We start from the raw sequence: 18887 nt of genomic DNA, 5'->3' as shown, positions 1-18887 counted from the left end.
ACATCCTAACCACTACGGTGTCAATGTAATATACTACCACAGAATAAGACATGTTCCATATCTCTAAATGTTAAAGCCCTCCATTGCTAACACAAATCAGTACTTTATACATATTAATTCTAGCTGGAACAAACAGAAGCTGCCTTTACCAATATCCCAGATCACTCTAATGTTAGAATAAAAATAAGTCAACAGTTAAAGAATTTTTGTTCATGATTTTTAAAATATTAAATGTACAGCCATACAAACAGCTTTAATCCATTACAATCACTATAACTCTTATACGTATAGCTTTAGCTAAAATAAACAGAATCTGCTCTTGATAATACTCCAGATCACATTAACATAACAACAGAAATAAGCCAACAGTTCGTCTGAAGATTTGTTATTAATTTAAATATACAGGTCCTAGTCATACAGACAGCTGCACCTCACTGCAGATACAATAACTCTGTATTATTGATTCCTTGGGATTCATGTTAATGCCAAACAAGATAATTGCTAATAAAAAAAAATAAAAAAATAAAAAAGAAAAATGCCTGTAACATACAAGTAGAAATAACATATCAGATCACCTGGAATTGGTTCTTATAGTAATTTATTATTATTTTATCTAGTGCTCTCATGTTATCACCATTCTGATAAAAAACTTGCCCTTATATCGACTTTAACACATGTAAAGAACAACAAATTACATCTCTGTACAAAGTAGGCTTATGCCATATCTCTCTGTCAAGATCTTTGTTATAAGCAACAGTTGTAAAGCGCATGCTGGATGCTGGTAAAGTGTCACTGCTAAAGTGTGAACTAATATAGTTCATGTGAAAGTGTTCTGGACATCAAAATGGAGGCAGACAGATACGAAAAATGCCGCCTATACTGTCGCAGTAAGTAAAAACTAAATTTACATCCATATCGACAGATAAGCTATAATCATGGCGATACATTAAAGTGTGACCCATCTTTCTGCCATAGAACCAGCACCCAGCATTATGCTACTACCAGTAATGATGTAACTTCCCAGATCCTCCTGAAATCATCTGAAGATGAACCTGAAAGGGTTCGAAAACCGGTTCATGTAATAAAGCATTATTATTGAAAAAAAGTGATTGGTTGCAGTTGTGTATAACTTATTTACATGAGATATTTCTCTTTGGTGGCTATGCATACATGAAATCAATTTTTTTTCTGGTTGAGAGATTGGCAGTGGGGTGTCAGTTAGCCACTATGATCACCAGAATTACCTCAGTCGTATCCTACAATGACAGACAACATAAAAAAGTAGAATTTGTGAAACATGCTGATCGTTCCCAGATGTAGAGTGACTTCAGGTTCTCAAAGTGCACAACATCAGGCATAATTATATTTAGAACAAGCATTGTGAACACCTATTTCCATACACCTACACATGAAAACATGTTCTTGTCTAATATTTTTTCTAAGTGTTAAACTGGCAAATAAAGTTTATTCAGTGTCGAAAGTATAAGAAAAAGTGTTCCCTTCATCGTAACATTAAACAGCACATTCCTTCTTCAGTCCAATTCCTTTTTGTTTCCTTAAGCATTGTTCAGATTGTCACCCCCAGGAATAGTTTTTGAAATCACATCAGAGCAACATAAAATACAAAAATGGTTCAATTTTGACAACTATTTAATGGTGCTAATGTTGTACCATGCTAGAATTTGAAATTATAAGGCTGAGTTCTTTTTCCCCATCTTCCATCAGTTTCCAGGTAATGTAAGCATCACCATTCAATTTATCCTTCCCAGTATGCCTAAAACTCATTTCACTTGTAAAAGAGCGACAGCATGGTTTTTAAGAAAATGGACTAGTTCTGTAGGTCTGAAACATCTCATATATAGACCAACAACCTGCTTGGGATATAAACCTTATGGTGGGACACTGTTCCAACTCCTGTGACATATGAATAAGTATTAATGAATCCAGGCTCTAAAATTAAGACATAGCATACTGTCTTTATAAAGATTTATGGTGGGTTAAAATGTTACACCAGATAAGTTTCAAATGCAGACCCCCAACTTTCATGGATAGTGCTGTAACATTACAGAAGTGGGCATGAGTGCCACACTCAAAAATGTTGCTACAATATGCGAATTGGCTACATTTACAAGGCCACACTAGCCTCACTGAGCAAGTGACAAGTGGCTTCACCATAGCTAGTTGATGCAGCAGGCAGTCATGAAATGTTAGGAGGTGGACAGATGGACAATGGATTGCATGAGCTTCTGGCTGCCTTGTGGTTGCAGAAAGTAGTACGCTAAAAACAAGATCTCAGCAACCATTTATGCTACATTCCATCTACATAGCTAGAAAAAAATCTCTTAGAGATAAGTAAGGTAATATAAGCTGCTTAATTGTAAGACAAAAATTGTAAAAGTTATAGCATGCCAAATTAGGCAGATAGAAATTAAGTTATTAAGATCAACTGCTGATAAACATTGTGTAGTTACAGAGCCATGCAATATCTTAAACTGAAGACATCAACAAGAACTATTACATATTAAAGTATCAAATCAAATGTTCATATGATGTGGACATGCAAGCTGAAATAATATGAAATAAACCTTAAATACATCAGTGACACAACAGAGACAGTAATACATATATAAGGCAGCCAGTACTCCCTAGACTGTCCCTATCCTGAGCCTGTGGCATCAACATATTGTAAGGTAGAATAGTTTAGTTAGGTAAAATTACTGTTTTATTACAAAGCATGTAAAAAACTTTGTATACAATATTTTCAGTGTGTTTAGAGGTGATAAAAAGAAACTTTCTTGTGACAAAAATGCACAGGAGCACTGTTTCCTCACTGGGGTCCATGAAAGTTCTGACACTATTGAAGTTCAGAGACGGTTTTCAAACTGCCATGTGATGAATATAGTTTGAGTACTGATGATTGCCTAACACTCTCAAAACAGCCAGGCGTTTCATGAGTAATGGCTGCAGCTTCAAGCAAATGAGCAATCAGCTCTTTTGGAGTGCCTATCAGTATCTCATACACCAAACACTTCATCTCCCCCTACAAAAATAAATCCATAGCAGGTCAGAACATTTCAACAACAATATTCATCATATGGTAGTTCAAACACCTCTCTGAACATCACTAATGTTATAACCTTCATGGACACCTACCGAGGAAATGATGCACCTGTGAAATTTCTGTCACATAAAAACGTGTTTCTTCTTATCACTTCTGAATACTTTACAATTTTGCATACATAGCATTTTACCTCCTATATATGCATAAATTGATAGATGATTGATACACAGTGATACAAGAGACAATAAATTGAACAATACCATCAGACAGCTTGCTAAGAGAATACTACAACATATCCTATTTGTCTCAGGAGCATTATTGAAATACATGTTTCTAGTGTGTAATTCAGATCAGTGTTACTAAAACTGGTGTTTATTTGCATTTTATTAGAATGCATTAGTATTACTGGATTCAGAAATGCTCACAACTGGTCCAGCATATCAATATGGATAACTCTAATAAGTAAAGTTCTGGAAGTAAGTAAATTCCTTATAAGTAAATGTAGACCGCTCACCAAATAGAAGAAACATTGAGTTGTTCACACACACACACACACAGAGAGAGAGAGAGAGAGAGAGAGAGAGAGAGAGAGAGAGAGAGAGAGAGAGAGAGAGAGACACTGGAGAAGGAGTGGAGAGCAAGAATATGGAAACATTCAAAACACAACACATTACCATGCATTCTATGGTGAAGGCATTCCATTTATATTCAAAACAGCTTCCAGTCATCTTGGAATGGATAAATAAAGGTCCTGTATGGTTTTCAAGGGAATCTCATACCATTCTTCCTGCAAAATAGTGGCAAGTTCAGGTAACGATGATGAAGGTGGATGGCAATCACACACCCTTCTCTCCAAAGTTGACCACAAAGGCTCAATAACATTGAGATCTGGTGACTGTTGTGGCCAGGGGAGATGCGATATTTATCTTTGTGCTTACAGAACCAGTCCTGGATAATGCAAGCTGGGTGATCAGAGACCGTGTTATCTTGGAACACAGAATCAGCCAAAATTGCTTGCAGAGTAACCATGGGGCTCACAGTACTCCATGACATGGCTGCCCAAATCATCACTGAATCCCAGCCATGATTCACTCTTGGAGGTAAACTGGGTAGATGTTTGGAAAAGTGTGAAGCAATACTCATCTGACCAAATGACATTCTTCCAGTGCTCTGTAGTCCAGGTTTTATGACTTTGGTACAACATTTTCATTTCAAAGGGAATTGCATCACTGATAAGTGGTTTTGTAATTCCAGCTTGCGCAGAAATCCGCTGTTTAGGGATCTCGCTTCATGTTGTTTTGGTACTGATGGGATTTACAAGTGTGACATTTATTTCTGCAGTGACTTTTACAGCTCTTGTCCACATATTGTTTGTTAAAATCCCCATCAATGACAATCTGTCACACTCACTCAACACACACTTCTGTCTGTGTTGTGAATTAGCAGATGATGTTCTTCCACTTTCCCTGTATGTGGTATAAATCTCTGATATGGTTCCTCCTGAAGCACCAAACACTTCAACTATCAAGCATCCATCATACGAGCACCAACGATTTGCCCATGTTTGAAGTCACTTAGCTCTGCCATAATGCTCTCACAACTACACAGAACACTGTTCTGACCATGACTGTCCCTTGCAACGTACTGAGGACATTGCACGGGTTTTGTTTGAGGTCAAATACAACAGCACAACCTGCAGGCTTGGCTAACATCTGCATTTATGTTCAAGCATGCTTTTCTTGCAGTGTTTTCATATTTTTGTCCAATCCCTGTACCTGTACACCTTCATTGTGCCTGCTGGACATATTCCAGGACTGAAATTCAGCAGGTGTAATGGGGTGAGGGGTAGTGCAGGATGTAGAAAGGGGTGGGAAGCAGAATAAGGGTTTGGGGACAGATAGCTAGTAGTTCAGAGGGTGTAACAGATGTGCAGGAAAGCAATGTGGGAGGGACGACTGCTACGTGCACAACCTAGGCATGCAAAACTGGGGCACTGAAGCCGCTAAGTTCAGGCAGCACACAGTGTGGCAGTGGGATAGAGGAGACTGAGGTCAGGAGGATTATGGGAGCAAAGAATGTGTTACAGAAAAGCTGGTACTGGAAGGAAGGATCCAGATGGCACGGATTGTGAAGCAGCCATTAAACTGAGGCATGCTGTGCTCAGCAATGTGTTGTGCAGCTGGGTGGTCAGCTCTTTTCTTGGTCACAGTTTGGTGGTGGCCATTCGTTCTATCTACGTGTCCCAACTCATCATCCTACTTCCCATCTCATTCTGCCTCTATCCACCCCACCCTACAGGACCCGTAACCAATGCACACCTGCCAAACTGCAATCCCAGCACTGTGCACCCAGCTAGCATAATTTAGATGCATAAGTGTGTGTGTATGTGTGGGTGTGTTTATACTAGAGCTCATCAAATGAGCTCTTCCAAGAGATAGAAGAGTTTTCATTCTTTTCTGTATGCCTATCAATGACCCCACACCTCTGCTACTCTGTGAGGGATCTCATTTACTGCAAAAGTATTTAAAAATGGATAAATATATATCCATGGGGTAGCTATATGTTCAGTACAATTTTAATGATGGGCATTACTAAAAAGCTTTTCTGTACATGCTGACAATGAGAGTACAAAAGTGCTGGTGTCCAACGAACCTGGGTCAGCTGCTCATAATTATGCAGTCATAGGCAACAGAACTGTGTCACTTTTTTGAAGATCTGGACTCTAACTCTAGGAAGTGGTATGCCACACTGCTATGGCGATGGAGAGATTGGGCAGTGAGCATCTAATGCACAATTTGAGTGCAGCCTCATGCTGTTGTTTTGAATGACATGACTTATAATTAAGCTTAATTATGTGCTGACTTCACATGTTGGAACTTTAACGACTTGCATTAAGTTGGAGCATCATTAACACTTGGTGAAATAAACCACTACTGTGAATTTTATTTACCATACATCAGCACTTTGTTTAAGTGTTACAGAACTTTTTGTATGAACTCACGTACAGACATCATGACACAGTACCTCATATGCTCATGATAGCTACACTGTAATTTGTCAAATCTATGCACCTGCCCCCTTCTCCACTGCCAACACAAAATAACAAGGCCAGATAACATTTTTAAAAGGAGTGCAAACTCATCACAGTCCTCATCCAATTGAACTATCCACGGCTGCCTCATGAACTGACTCAAAACTTCAATGAACTATTTACTACCCTAAAGTAAGAGATTGCAATCCAGAACACTACTGTTGTTTCAGTATATTTGGAAGCAAGAATCCTGAGAGTTAACACTGTTATGATAAAAAGATCTTACTTCTTACAGCATGGTCTTTGAACTACTTCACAGTCAGGCCGTATCCAAGTACATATTATCTGAATTGGTTCCTGGTTTGACCATTTAACAAATACTTTACCAAATGAGCAAGAATGGTACATAATCCAAAGCCATCTAGCTAAGAAAAGTCCCTCAGAAGTCAGTGTCAGTGGGGTGGAGCAAGTTACCAGATAATGAATAAGTTCAAGAGTACATTCTATATCATAACAACCAGATATCTTATTTTAGTGCATAATGGTCACATTATTTTCTAATTACATGACACTATTATAATTGTATTTATCTGAATATAAAATTTTTATCATTTATTTGAGCCACTGATAGATAAACATATATTAAATTTTATTCTGTTTTCCCTTTACCCTTCATGTCACAGCAGTCTTCTATTAGAAAGTGTACAATATATTGTAAAATTCAAAGAGTTTTACTTGTATCTGGAATTACCTGAATGAATCTCTCAAGACTTTGACTTGGCCCAAAGACAAACTGTAAAGGAACTTTTTCAAGCAAGCAACTTGAACGACCGAGTGAACTTCCCACATGCTTTGCAACAAACTCCAAAGTCTCCTCTCGAATAGGAAATACATCGAGCAGGAATGTTGCTCTCCAATCACGCAGCAACCATTCAATCTGTAAGAAAGAACTACAGTTTAAAAAATGTTCATATATATTAGTCTAATGATAAAGTTTTCAGAGGAAGAACAAAGTTAATTACGGTACTCAAGTTACAAAAATGTTTTAACTTCCTTGCATAAAAAATTATGAACATTCCTGAAAACATATGTACCTTTTTCACTGCATTTGTGCTGATCTCTTATTCACAGACATGACGCCATAATATCCACTTCATAGCAGGTTAGAGGAAAACAATAGGAACTCAATATTTACATACTGCTTCAAATGCACACTACTGAATATGTTGTTGGCTTGCACCTATTATTAAGGAGGTAGCTCAATATATTTATGTATCAGAAGCCTTATTTACTGCCTATCTTCTGAACATGTAAATAACTTGTGTTATAAACATGGTACAGGAAAGCCTATGATACAATATAAATTAATGGAAACAATAAAGCTAACAACTTACTAAATAGTTGAGGTGATTAATGGTTGAAACAAAAATTAAAACATTGCTACCCATGTCTCAGAGCAAACTACAGAACGTAGACTGAATTTTAACCTCTTCTTAACTTCTTGTCAAAATCATGTTGTACCACCATCACAAATTAATGATAGCAACTATAAACATTTTCATACAAGCTGTTGGTGGTATAACTTGATTTTTGACAAACATGTGCAATCTGTAGGAGCACCAGCTACTGGGAGTACTTCTCATTACTATTGAGAGCATAATACACAGAGTACTAGTTCAATTTGACAACAAGGAGAAGGCAACAGCCCATGAATTTGTTGAGATCACAGAAATTTTGTGATTGAGGGAACAACAAGACATGTAAATCTGGCTGGCTAGAAGGGAATTCGAATCTATTCCTTCCTACTGTGAGTCCACTGTCTTAATGGTTGTGACACTTCACTTACTTGAAGGAGGAGAGGGAGATTAGTGTTCAACACCCTATTGATAACAAGGTGATAGAGATGAAGCACAAGCTCAGATTAGGGATGGATGGAGAAGGAAATCAGCCATGTCCTTTCAAAGGAACCATTCCAGCATTTGCCTTACATGAATTAGGGAAATCAAGGAAAACCACTTAGTTGAGAAAACATTCAAAACCACTTAGTTGACTGCAAAAAGAAGTTGTGGAAAAAGTTTATAAACCTAAACATTTTACATCTTCAAAATGAAAATGTAAGCACAAAAATGTTAACAACATTTAACATATTTGCTTCACAATTAATCTAAATAAAGTTTTATTTATGATTCAATTATACACTGAGCCGAAAAAAAGTCATGAGATAGCAATATGCACAGGTACAGATGGCAGTAGTATCATGTACACCAGGTATGGAAGTGCAGTGCTGTGGTGAAGGAGTCATTTGTAGTCAGATGATTCATGTGAAAAGGTTTCCGATGTGATTGTGGCTGCAAGATGGGAATTAACAGACTTTGAGCATGAGGTGGCACCTGAAGCTAGACGCATGGGACAGTCAATTTCAGAAATCATTAGGGAATTCCAAAATTCTGAGATCCACAGTGTCAAGGCCTACTGAGAGAACCAAATTTCAGGCATTACCTCTCACCACACAATGCAGTGGCCGACAGCCTACACTTAATGACTGAGAGAAGTGTGTTTGCATAGAGTCCTCAGTGCTAACAGACAAGTAACACTGCATTAAATAATCACAGATATCAATGTAGGACATACAATGATGAATACAACTGTTAGGACAGTACAGCGGAATGTGGCGTTAATGGGCTACAGCAGCAGATGACTGACGCGAGTGTCTTTGGTAACAGCACGACATCGCCTTTCTTCTGGACTCATGACCATATCCGTAGAATCCTTGATGACTGGAAAACTGTGACCTGGTCAGATGAGTCTCAATCTCAGTTGGCAAAAGATGACAGTAGGGTTAAAGTGTGGTGCAGATCCATGAAGCTAAGGATCCAAGTTGTCAGCAAGGCACTGTGCACGCTGGTGATGGCTCCATAACTGTGTGAGCTCTGTTTAGGTTGAGTGGACTAGGTCCTCTTGTCCAAATGAACTGATCACTGCCTGGAAATGGTTATGTTCAGATACTTATAAACCATTTGCCGCCATTCATAGACTTCATGTTCCTAAACAACAATGTAATGTTTACAGATGACAATGCGCCATGTCACTGGGCTGCAATCACTCGCGTTGTGTTTGAAGAAAATTCTAGACAGTTTGAGCAAATGATATGGCCACCCAGACTGTCAAACATTAATCAAATCGAACATTTATGGGACATATTCGAGAGGTCAGGTCATGCACAAACTGCTGCACTGGCAAGACCTTTGCAATTACAGGCAACTATAGAGGCAGCAAGGCTCAGAATTACTGCAGGCACTTCCAACAACTTGTTGAATCCATGACTTTTGTCACCTAAGTGTATGCTTTTTGAAAAACTGTCCTTTAGCAAATTGCAATCAGTGATCCTCATAATTTATAACAGATTTCTCACCAACTGAATACAAAGGTTAATTTTATTTATTAGGAGTGTTTTCTGTTCTCTTCAAACACCATAATATGAGAGAAAAAATATGATAAACTTTCATAACTCAAATGTGTCATAAAGCTGAGTATCAATAGCATATAACTGTAATCCTTGAAATATTCACAGAACTAGCATACAAGGGAATAAAGGATCAATCAATGGAGTTTGATATATATTCTGTGAAAATGTTGAATATTCACTGTCTGATTTATTGTTTGCATCTTGATATATTACTTTCTTTTCCTTGATAAAAATGATTATCATTATACACTAAATTAGTGCGGATAGTTATATGTGGGTAGTAAGTTCGCCTACATAATTGGTAACCCTGATTTTTAAAAAAATAGTTCCATGGTGGAAAAATATTTTTCACATCCTGTGAAATGTAATTTTGACATGAAGTACGCACATAAACTGTTACACGCCTTCAGCTGTGAGATCCAGCACCTCCAGCAAGAGATTGAGCTTCTGAAGCTTTCTTCATCCATGACAGCAATCAATTAATGCAGTGCCACAACTAAATCTGAAATCAGACTGAGTGTAATCATCTGTGATGGGTTTCCCCGCAATGCTAGGTAGCGACATCAATCCAGACATAATACGGACAGATTAAACTGGCAATTAGCAACCTGGAGCTGTGGGCAATCACTTTTATATTGGACATTATTTTGTACCCATGCCACCATTGAGCCTAGCTTGCTCTCAAAATGGATTTAGTTGCTCATTGCACTAAACTATTTGATTAAATGCTTAAACAAGTGCTGTACCATGAAAAAAGATCGTGACAAAAACCCATCAGAGTTTTGGAGTCATTTACATGCTTGGTTGGCACTAGTGTGGTTTCTGATGATTTGTTATTGCATATCCGGCAATCTGGCAACAACAGCTGCTTTCACAGGTACAGATAGCTTGGACTGTGCATGAAGGGCAACCTTTATGTAAGTTACTGCAAGCTGCTGCCAGGGAACACAGAACGCTATATCCAACTGCTGTGGTGGCCACAGCATCAACAGCTACCAATGTTCTAGTCAAATGCAACCAAAAACCACCAAGCTCAATGGAGGACACAATGCCTCACTGTGCCACTACCTCATTCTGACATTCACTGAGCATAGCCAAAGTACACCAAAGTCTATGCATTACAGTTGAGACAGTGACCAAGCCATTTCAGGCATTACAGCTACAGACTGACCCTAATAAAAGGTCATGTTCACAATGCTGTGTTCCTCAATCCCAGATGGCAGCCAATTCCAAGATAGCTCTACTAACATCGGCCTGTATCATACACATTTTGGATCTTAAGATACAAAGTGTACACAGCTGTGCCACTTCCCAAACAGCAAACAGCACATTCCAGTCACAAAATGCAGGGTAGAGTACTCAAATGGACTCTAGAAATGGATAAAACTGGCCATGATCTACAGGTGAGCCTTGTGGAAGCAGTGCCACTCACCCAACCTGTGGTCAACACCACCAATGACCACTGTTGTACACAGCAGGCAAAGAGCAATTGGTGCCACTCAACACCAGAATGTCGACAATCATTGGCTGCTGTTAAGTTATTTTTTCAAAAAAATTACAATCAGGCCAAAGAAAATGAAACACTTATACAGAGAGCTGCTGATGATACACAAGTGCGTAAGGCATTTTTCCTACGAGACTGAGGCTAAAGCACGTCGAGATGCTGGGTGGCAGTTCTAAAGGATGGTGTGAGTCTGACAACGAAAGCCACAGCCCTGCTCACCACTGATCACACTTTCGAATACACCTATGGCTGCACTAGTGCCACAAACAACCCTCTGCACAAGAGCCGGATGGTAATTTAAGTTGAAGTATTCCTACACTCTGGGTGCTCCACAATTTGGGGGGGGGGGGGGGGGGCTGCATGAGAATAAATGATCAATCAATCCAGTTTGATATATGTATACATGTTCTGTCTCATTTATTATTCATATGTTGATATGGTATTTTCTTTTCCTCAACGAAAGTGATTATCATTATATGTGATATTGGAATTTATATGTGTGTACATATAAATGTGTATACATTAAGTTCACCTAACTTATGTTAGTGATTAATAGGAGATAACAAAATGACTTAACTGTCTATGACTTGGGCTGGATAGTGTCCTCAAGTTTTTTTTTTTTTTTTTTTTATATATATATATATCTCATTACATGAAACAGAGTCATCAGAGAGGCCTATAACACCATTCCACTGTTTTCTACATAACATACACATATATTTGACTAAATTTTGTCATCTTACCCAAGGGTTAAAAATTCACATTTTATAATACTTGTCAATGTCCAAAAAAGGACTGTACACATATAGTATTGTTAAGGAGTTTTATCACGCAAAGCAAAGCCATAAAATTAGAAAGGAACATAACATCATTCCATTATTTTGTACATAAAATACAAGTACATTTCATTAGTTTTTGTCATCTTAAAATTTATAAGAGTTGACAATGTCTCAAAATGCATTATATTTACAACATAAGCATTTACATATGTTCATAAATATGTGCCCCCAAAACATAAAAATTGTAAAATGACGATATTCTTTCAAAGTCTCTGATAAATATTAATAAGATAACATAAAAAAGAAAACGTGTGTACAAGAAAGATGTATGCAGGATCATAACTGAGACTTCTCATTGTGCTTCAGCAAAGTGCAGTGTGTAGACTCTCAAAGTCAAAGGTCGTTGGTATGACCAATTGCCCAAGTCATGTAATGCAATTTTTTATTCTGCCCAAGCTGCTGGAGATGGTGGTCACGTGTGCATGAGGTGTGCTTGCATCTGTGTGTGTGTGTGCGTGTGTGTGTTTTCATTTCTGAAGAAGGCTTTGGCTGAAAGCTAAATGCGTAACAGTCTTTTCATTGTACCTGTCTGCAACTCATTGTACCATCTTTATGGTTACAGTACTCTATCTTTTTCCTAATAATGTTAATGGAATTATGTTATGTTCCCTTCTAATTTTATGGTTCTATTTAGTATAATGTCCATAAGACAACTAGAGGACACTGAATAGCCCAAAATAACACAATTTTTTTTATCCTCTGTTGATCACAAACCTAAGTACTTTACTTTCACTGCACATGATATATGGGCCTCAAGATATGTTAATTAAATGAAATTGCAAGGGTTATAAAGGGCATATTTTAATTTATATTTCACTTTATGGCATATTTGAGTTATGTAAACAAAAAAACTTACAAAGAACCTTTGTAATATAGACAGCAGAAAACTGTTAGATAGAACTTCATGTTTCTAAAAATAAGGAACTATTTTCACACATTTTTTAAAAATATTTGCACACATGAAGAAGCAATGTTAACAAACGTAACACTGATTTCATACAAAAGCCTTTTACCTCTTCAACAGATGTTGCAACAGCTTTGTGTTGATAATCTGGAAGATGCTGCAAAAAGTCAGCTGCAGACCCTGAAACATACCTGTAAGAAAAAGAATTTGTTTTCAGAAGCAAGCTAGTTAATTAGCTGTTTTAATAATTACAAGAACTGTCCAAATAAAATATTTCTGACATACTGATGATTTGATGTAAGACTGCTGTGGGTAGATCTGACAGGTGAATTAGTTCCATCTGTTGGCACTGGAGATGAACTGCAGAATGAGGTACTTCTCATTTCAGTTAATGTCTTCTCTGAAGTAACAAATTCCACAGTGGGTGGCAAAGTTAGGCAAAACACATCCAACGTTACCTGTAGGCCACTGACATTTATGTCTGCATCTGGATTTTCCAAGCACTCCATTAGTTCACCTGCCGGACACAATATTTTTTATTAAGTACCATTATACATAGAGTAAACATAATCAAAGTACCACAGCTCTGAAAGGAAGTCATAATATTTTTTTTAGTTTTTTTACAATATGTATGATTACATGGCTTGGATTATCAGTAAGTTTTACATTATTATGCTTGTGTATATTATTAATACAGCTGTCTTCAACATGGTATTCTCTTAAATCTGAATCTTTAAGATGTGATCTTAGTAGTACACAGTAGGGCATATCTAAATGCTCCACTGCTTATAATTGTTTTCAAATATTTCTTCATGTCATTGTTTCAGACTGCTGAATAAATAGTTATACTAGGAATGCTCTTGGTGTCATCATTTCAGAAATATCTTCACATTCTCTTCTAAGTGGATTTACTTAATTCCTTCTCTCTGTGAGAAATTATTTGCACTTACATTTTGAAAAAGTGCTTACATCAATCCTTTCAAAGTTTCCATATCATATTACTTTGGGTCATTCATCATATTACCCACAGTTACAAAAACATTGGTGCATATTGTTCGTGAAGATTAGATTAGATTTACTTTCATTCAATTGATCCATAGTGAGGTGCTCCTCCAGGATTTATAAAATGTCAGAAAAACAATAATACATGACAACTATTTACAACTCAAACATATAAGCTAATGTACCATGCCAAAGATCCCAAGTGGACTGATCGTCATTTTTTTAATGAACACGATATGAAAGAATCATTTTTACAACCACTAATGAACTGAATTTAAAATTAAAAAAAAGGTTTTTTTATTTATAAGGTAATAAATGTGTAATAGAACTACACTACTGGCCATTAAAATTGCTACATCATGAAGATGACATGCTACAGACACGAAATTTAACCAACAGGAAGAAGATGCTGTGATATGCAAATGATTAGCTTTTCTGGGCATTCACACAAGGTTGGCGCTAGTGGCAACACCTACGACATGCTGATATGAGGAAAGTTTCCAACCGATTTCTCATACACAAACAGCAGTTGACTGGTGTTGCCTGGTGAAACGTTGTTGTGATGCCTCGTGTAAGGAAAAGAAATGTGTACCATCACGTTTCTGACTTTGATAAAGGTCAGATTGTAGCCTATCGAGATTATGGTTTATCATACGCGACATTGCTGCTCGTGTTGGTCGAGATTCAATGACTGTTTGCAGAATATGGAATCGATGGGTTCAGGAGGGTAATACGGACCGCTGTACTGGATCCCAACGGCCTCGTATCACTAGCAGTCGAGATGACAGGCATCTTATCCGCATGGCTGTAACGGATCATACAGCCACATCTCGATCCCTGAGTCAACAGATGGGGACGTTTGCAAGACAACAACCATCTGCACGAACAGTTTGACAATGTTTGCAGCAGCATGGACTATCAAATCGTAGACCATGGCTGTGGTTACCCTTAATGCTGCATCACAGACAGGAGTGCCTGCGATGGTGTACTCAATGACGAACCTGGGTGCACGAATGGCAAAACGTCATTTTTTCGGATGAATCCAGGTTCTGTTTACAGCATCATGATGGTTGCACCCATGTTTGGTGACATCGCGGTGAACGCACATTGGAAGCGTATATTCGTCATCGCCATACTGGTGTATCACCCGGCATGATGGTATGGGTGCCATTGGTTACACATCTCGGTCTCATCTTGTTCACATTGATGGCACTTTGAACAGTGGACGTTACATATCAGATCTGTTACAATCCGTGGCTCTACCCTTCATTCGATCCCTGCGAAACCTTACATTTCAGCAGGATAATGCATGACCACATGTTGCAGGTCCTGTACGGGTCTTTCTGGGTACAGAAAGTATTCGACTGCTGCCCTGGGCAGCACATTCTCCAGATATCTCGTCAACTGAAAACGTCTGGTCAATGGTGGCCGAGCAACTGGCTCGTCACAATACGCCAGTCACTGCTCTTGATGAACTGTGGTATCGTGTTGAAGCTGCAAGGGCAACTGTACCTGTACACACCATCCAACCTCTGTTTGACTCAATGCCCAGGCGTATCAAGGCCGTTATTACGGCTAGAGGTGGTTGTTCTGGGTACTGATTTCTCAGGATCTACGCACCCAAACTGCGTGCAAATGTAATCACATGTCAGTTCTGCATTTCTTCTTGGTGTAGCAATTTTAATGGCCAGTAGTGTTTGCTATTTATTGCAATTTTTGTATCATCGGCAAACAAAATGATTTTGGCATCTGATAATGTCACCGATGAAAGGTCATTGATATACACAAGACAAAGTAAGGGCCCTAAAATGGAACCTTATGAGACCCCACATGTAATTTGTTCCCAGCTGTATGATGACTGATAGCTTAATAACTATCTCCCTTTGTTTCCTGCCAGAGATATAAGATTTGAACCATTTTTCAGCATTTTCCTGTTAAACCATAATATTCTAATTTACTTAAAAGTATATTGTGATTTACACAGTCAAATGCCTTTGGCAGATCACAAAATATACCAGTTGCCTGCAATTTTTTGTCTAATGAATTAAGCACATTTTCACTGTAAGTGTAGATAGCCTTCTCAGTATCAGAACCCTTTATAAATCCGAACTGCAACTTTGACAGTATGTTATTTGAGATAAGATGGTTATAAAGTCGATTGTACATTACTTTTCCTAAAATTTTTGAGAATGCTGGATCTCCCTTCTTAAACAGTGGCTTAACTTCAGCATATTTCAACCATTCAGGAAATATTCCACTGATAAACGACTGGTTACACAGATAGCTTAATATGTTACCTAACCTAGAATCACATTCTTTAATTAACTTTGTTGATATTTCATCATACCCACTAGATGTTTTTGATTTTAATGATTTTATGATGGACATTATTTCTGCTGGGGTAGTGAGGGTCAAATTCATATTAAAGAAGTTACTTGAAATATCTGGTCTGAGGTATTCCATAGCAGCATCTACAGAACCTGACAACCCCATCTTTTCAGTAACAGTTATAAAATGTTTGTTAAAAAGTACTGCAACACTATACACATCTGTCACCAATGTATCATTTACTCCTGATGCTATTTGTCCCTCTTCATGTCTGGTTCTACCAGTCTCCTCCTTCACTATATCCCATATTGTCTTTATTTTGTTATCTGATATGACTATCTTTTCCTTGTAATATATTTGCTTTGATTTCCATATTACAGTCTCTAATATTTTGCAGTATTTCTAGTAACGTGCCATAGCATCAACATCAGAACTGTTTCGGACTGACTGTCTCACCATGTATAACATCCACATTAGACATCGATTAGGCTTTCAAAAACACTATAGCATTGCAATTGCATTAATCAGACTGTCAGACTGAGTGATGATGTAGTTTCACCCATGGACAGACATGGGGCAACCATTTTAAAACTGCTTGATTTCAGCATGGCGTATGATACTGTTGATTTCATAATCTTACTTTTGAGAAAGAAACAGTGATTTTCTCTAAGAACTACATGAAAAGCTGATTTCAATGAGTCATCCACAGCTGTCACAAGTTACCACACAAAACTGTGCTTGTGATCTTAGGAGTCCACCTAGGTTCATTCCTCAAACCATTTCTTCTTTTCCTGTATATCAATGGTATTTTGCTTGTGTTACATTATTGGAACTATCACTCAAATCTCAACGAAATTCAGTTTTGTCTCAGTGACAGTTTATTCCTCCATCTGAGACATGAATGATGACCTCTGTTCTGTATCAAGAAGGGCACAAAACCTGCATCTTAAACTAACATGCAATTGTTACAATGTAACATAAGTTGATCAATAAACATTTTGGCAAGGACATTTCTTGCATATTCTTCGAGGGTACCATATTGCCATATCAAACAACAGTAAATGATCTCATCATAATCCTGACTGAGCATTAAATTGGGAAGAACAGACTGTCACAGCCAACAGAAGCTTTCTCTTTTACTTTATGCAATTCAAAAACATGGCAGAAGGTTTACCACTAAAACAAAACAAAATTGTTAAGGCTTTCATGGCCACTTGTTGACAAACTGCCTATTGGCTTCTGTCTCGAGTTCTTCGGCCGACGTTCATCTAATGATTTTACTGACGTTTCGCCAGCACGAGTGGCTGGCATTGTCAAAGCTTCACCCTCTACTGGCAATGGAGGGTGAAGCTTTGACAATGCCAGCCACTCGTGCTGGCGAAACGTCAGTAAAATCATTAGATGGATATCGGCTGAAGAACCTGAGACAGAAGCCAAGAGGCAGTTTGTCAAAACAAAACAAATTGGAAGACAAGGATACTCTCACTGCAGTCCTCGGTCAAACTGAGAGTGGTTTTTCAAAGTTTCCCACATCTCTCTAGTTGAATAGTGACCCTAGATTACACTTTAAACGAACACTGAAAAATGTAGCATTCATAAGCCATTTTGTTAAATTTTAATTATGCCAGTCAACAAAAAAAGTACAAGCCATGAAGATAGATAAATCCGTTAACGTGATCATATTTAAAATACAGCAAGCAAATAAAGTATTCCACATTGTATCAAAGTTCTATAAGAAACATTTTTAAAGTTTAGTTCTGATATGTGAAGGATATATTAATCAATGGCATTTTCTCTTATTGCTTTTCTTCATATCCAGCAATATCTTTTCTGTCATCTGAGCTCTTTTTTATTTCTGATCATTAATTTTCTGGGTCAACCTAGCATTATGTGAACAGAGATGTATTTTGTGAACATTTTCTAGCTTTATTATCTAACTCAATAGATATGTTTGGCTTAAACATATGATGATGTAGTTTCAAGTCATTAACTCAGAAAAGGTAGCATCGATAATCATGTTAATAACATATAAAGTTGTCCTATGCATGTATTAATAAAATACACTAACTTTTTAAGTAAAAAAGTAATTTACTTCAAAAAAAGATTTAGAGAGGATAACTATCGATCATTCAGGATACAGAAAGTGTAGTGTGCGTCTATTCAAGAGGAATTCTTTGGGCAAGATACATTGTCAAATTCTTCAACTCAATTGCATAAAAATGGTAATTTTAGAATTTTGCTCCGCTTAGATAAATTTCTGCAGACACATATGAATGCTTCTGTAAGATACAAGTGTTAACATTTGGTTGATCGATCATATTTATCTTTCATAAGATCTGGTTAGATGCAACCCGATAAATGACATGATTTTCACATGATCAACTTTTTTCATCAGTTTATTAGTTACTGGTGTCCCAAAAACTCTCCTTACATATTAAATAATTACTGCCATTCGATAACTGCAGTACAAGATATGATAAATCTAGGATTTAATTCAGAATCTTTCTCCATGTCAGTCATTTACCTACGAAACAAACTGTATATTAACTTACATCTCATCCAAAAAAATACACTATTCAAAAAGAGATTAAAGCTATTCCTGTTATCACTGGCATAGCTTCCATGTCAGAATATCACAGTGGTCTTCCTCCTGCCTAACAGTGAACCAGTCTCTCTGTCACATTATCACCACTCCTGAAATTCTCTTCAGCCCTATCTCTTCCTGATTCTTTTCTTCCCTTTCTGCTTGTTC

At 37.5% G+C, this 18887-nt stretch overlaps 1 protein-coding gene across 1 annotated transcript in view; it reads right to left on the bottom strand.

The window, feature by feature from the left end:
• Window positions 1-18887, bottom strand: part of LOC126249194 (KICSTOR complex protein SZT2-like) — a 706154-nt gene that overhangs the window by 217673 nt on the left and 469594 nt on the right. The window contains exons 28-30 of the mRNA XM_049950848.1: window positions 13091-13322; window positions 12915-12996; window positions 6844-7029 (exon numbers count right to left, since the gene is read on the bottom strand). Coding sequence (XP_049806805.1) covers window positions 6844-7029; window positions 12915-12996; window positions 13091-13322 — 500 coding nt within the window. The remainder of the gene's footprint in view (window positions 1-6843; window positions 7030-12914; window positions 12997-13090; window positions 13323-18887) is intronic.

This window comes from Schistocerca nitens, chromosome 3 (genome assembly GCF_023898315.1).
Source record: "Schistocerca nitens isolate TAMUIC-IGC-003100 chromosome 3, iqSchNite1.1, whole genome shotgun sequence".
Lineage (NCBI taxonomy): Eukaryota > Metazoa > Arthropoda > Insecta > Orthoptera > Acrididae > Schistocerca > Schistocerca nitens.
Note: the sequence above shows the minus strand (reverse complement) of the source record. Positions and strands in the feature narration are given on the sequence as shown.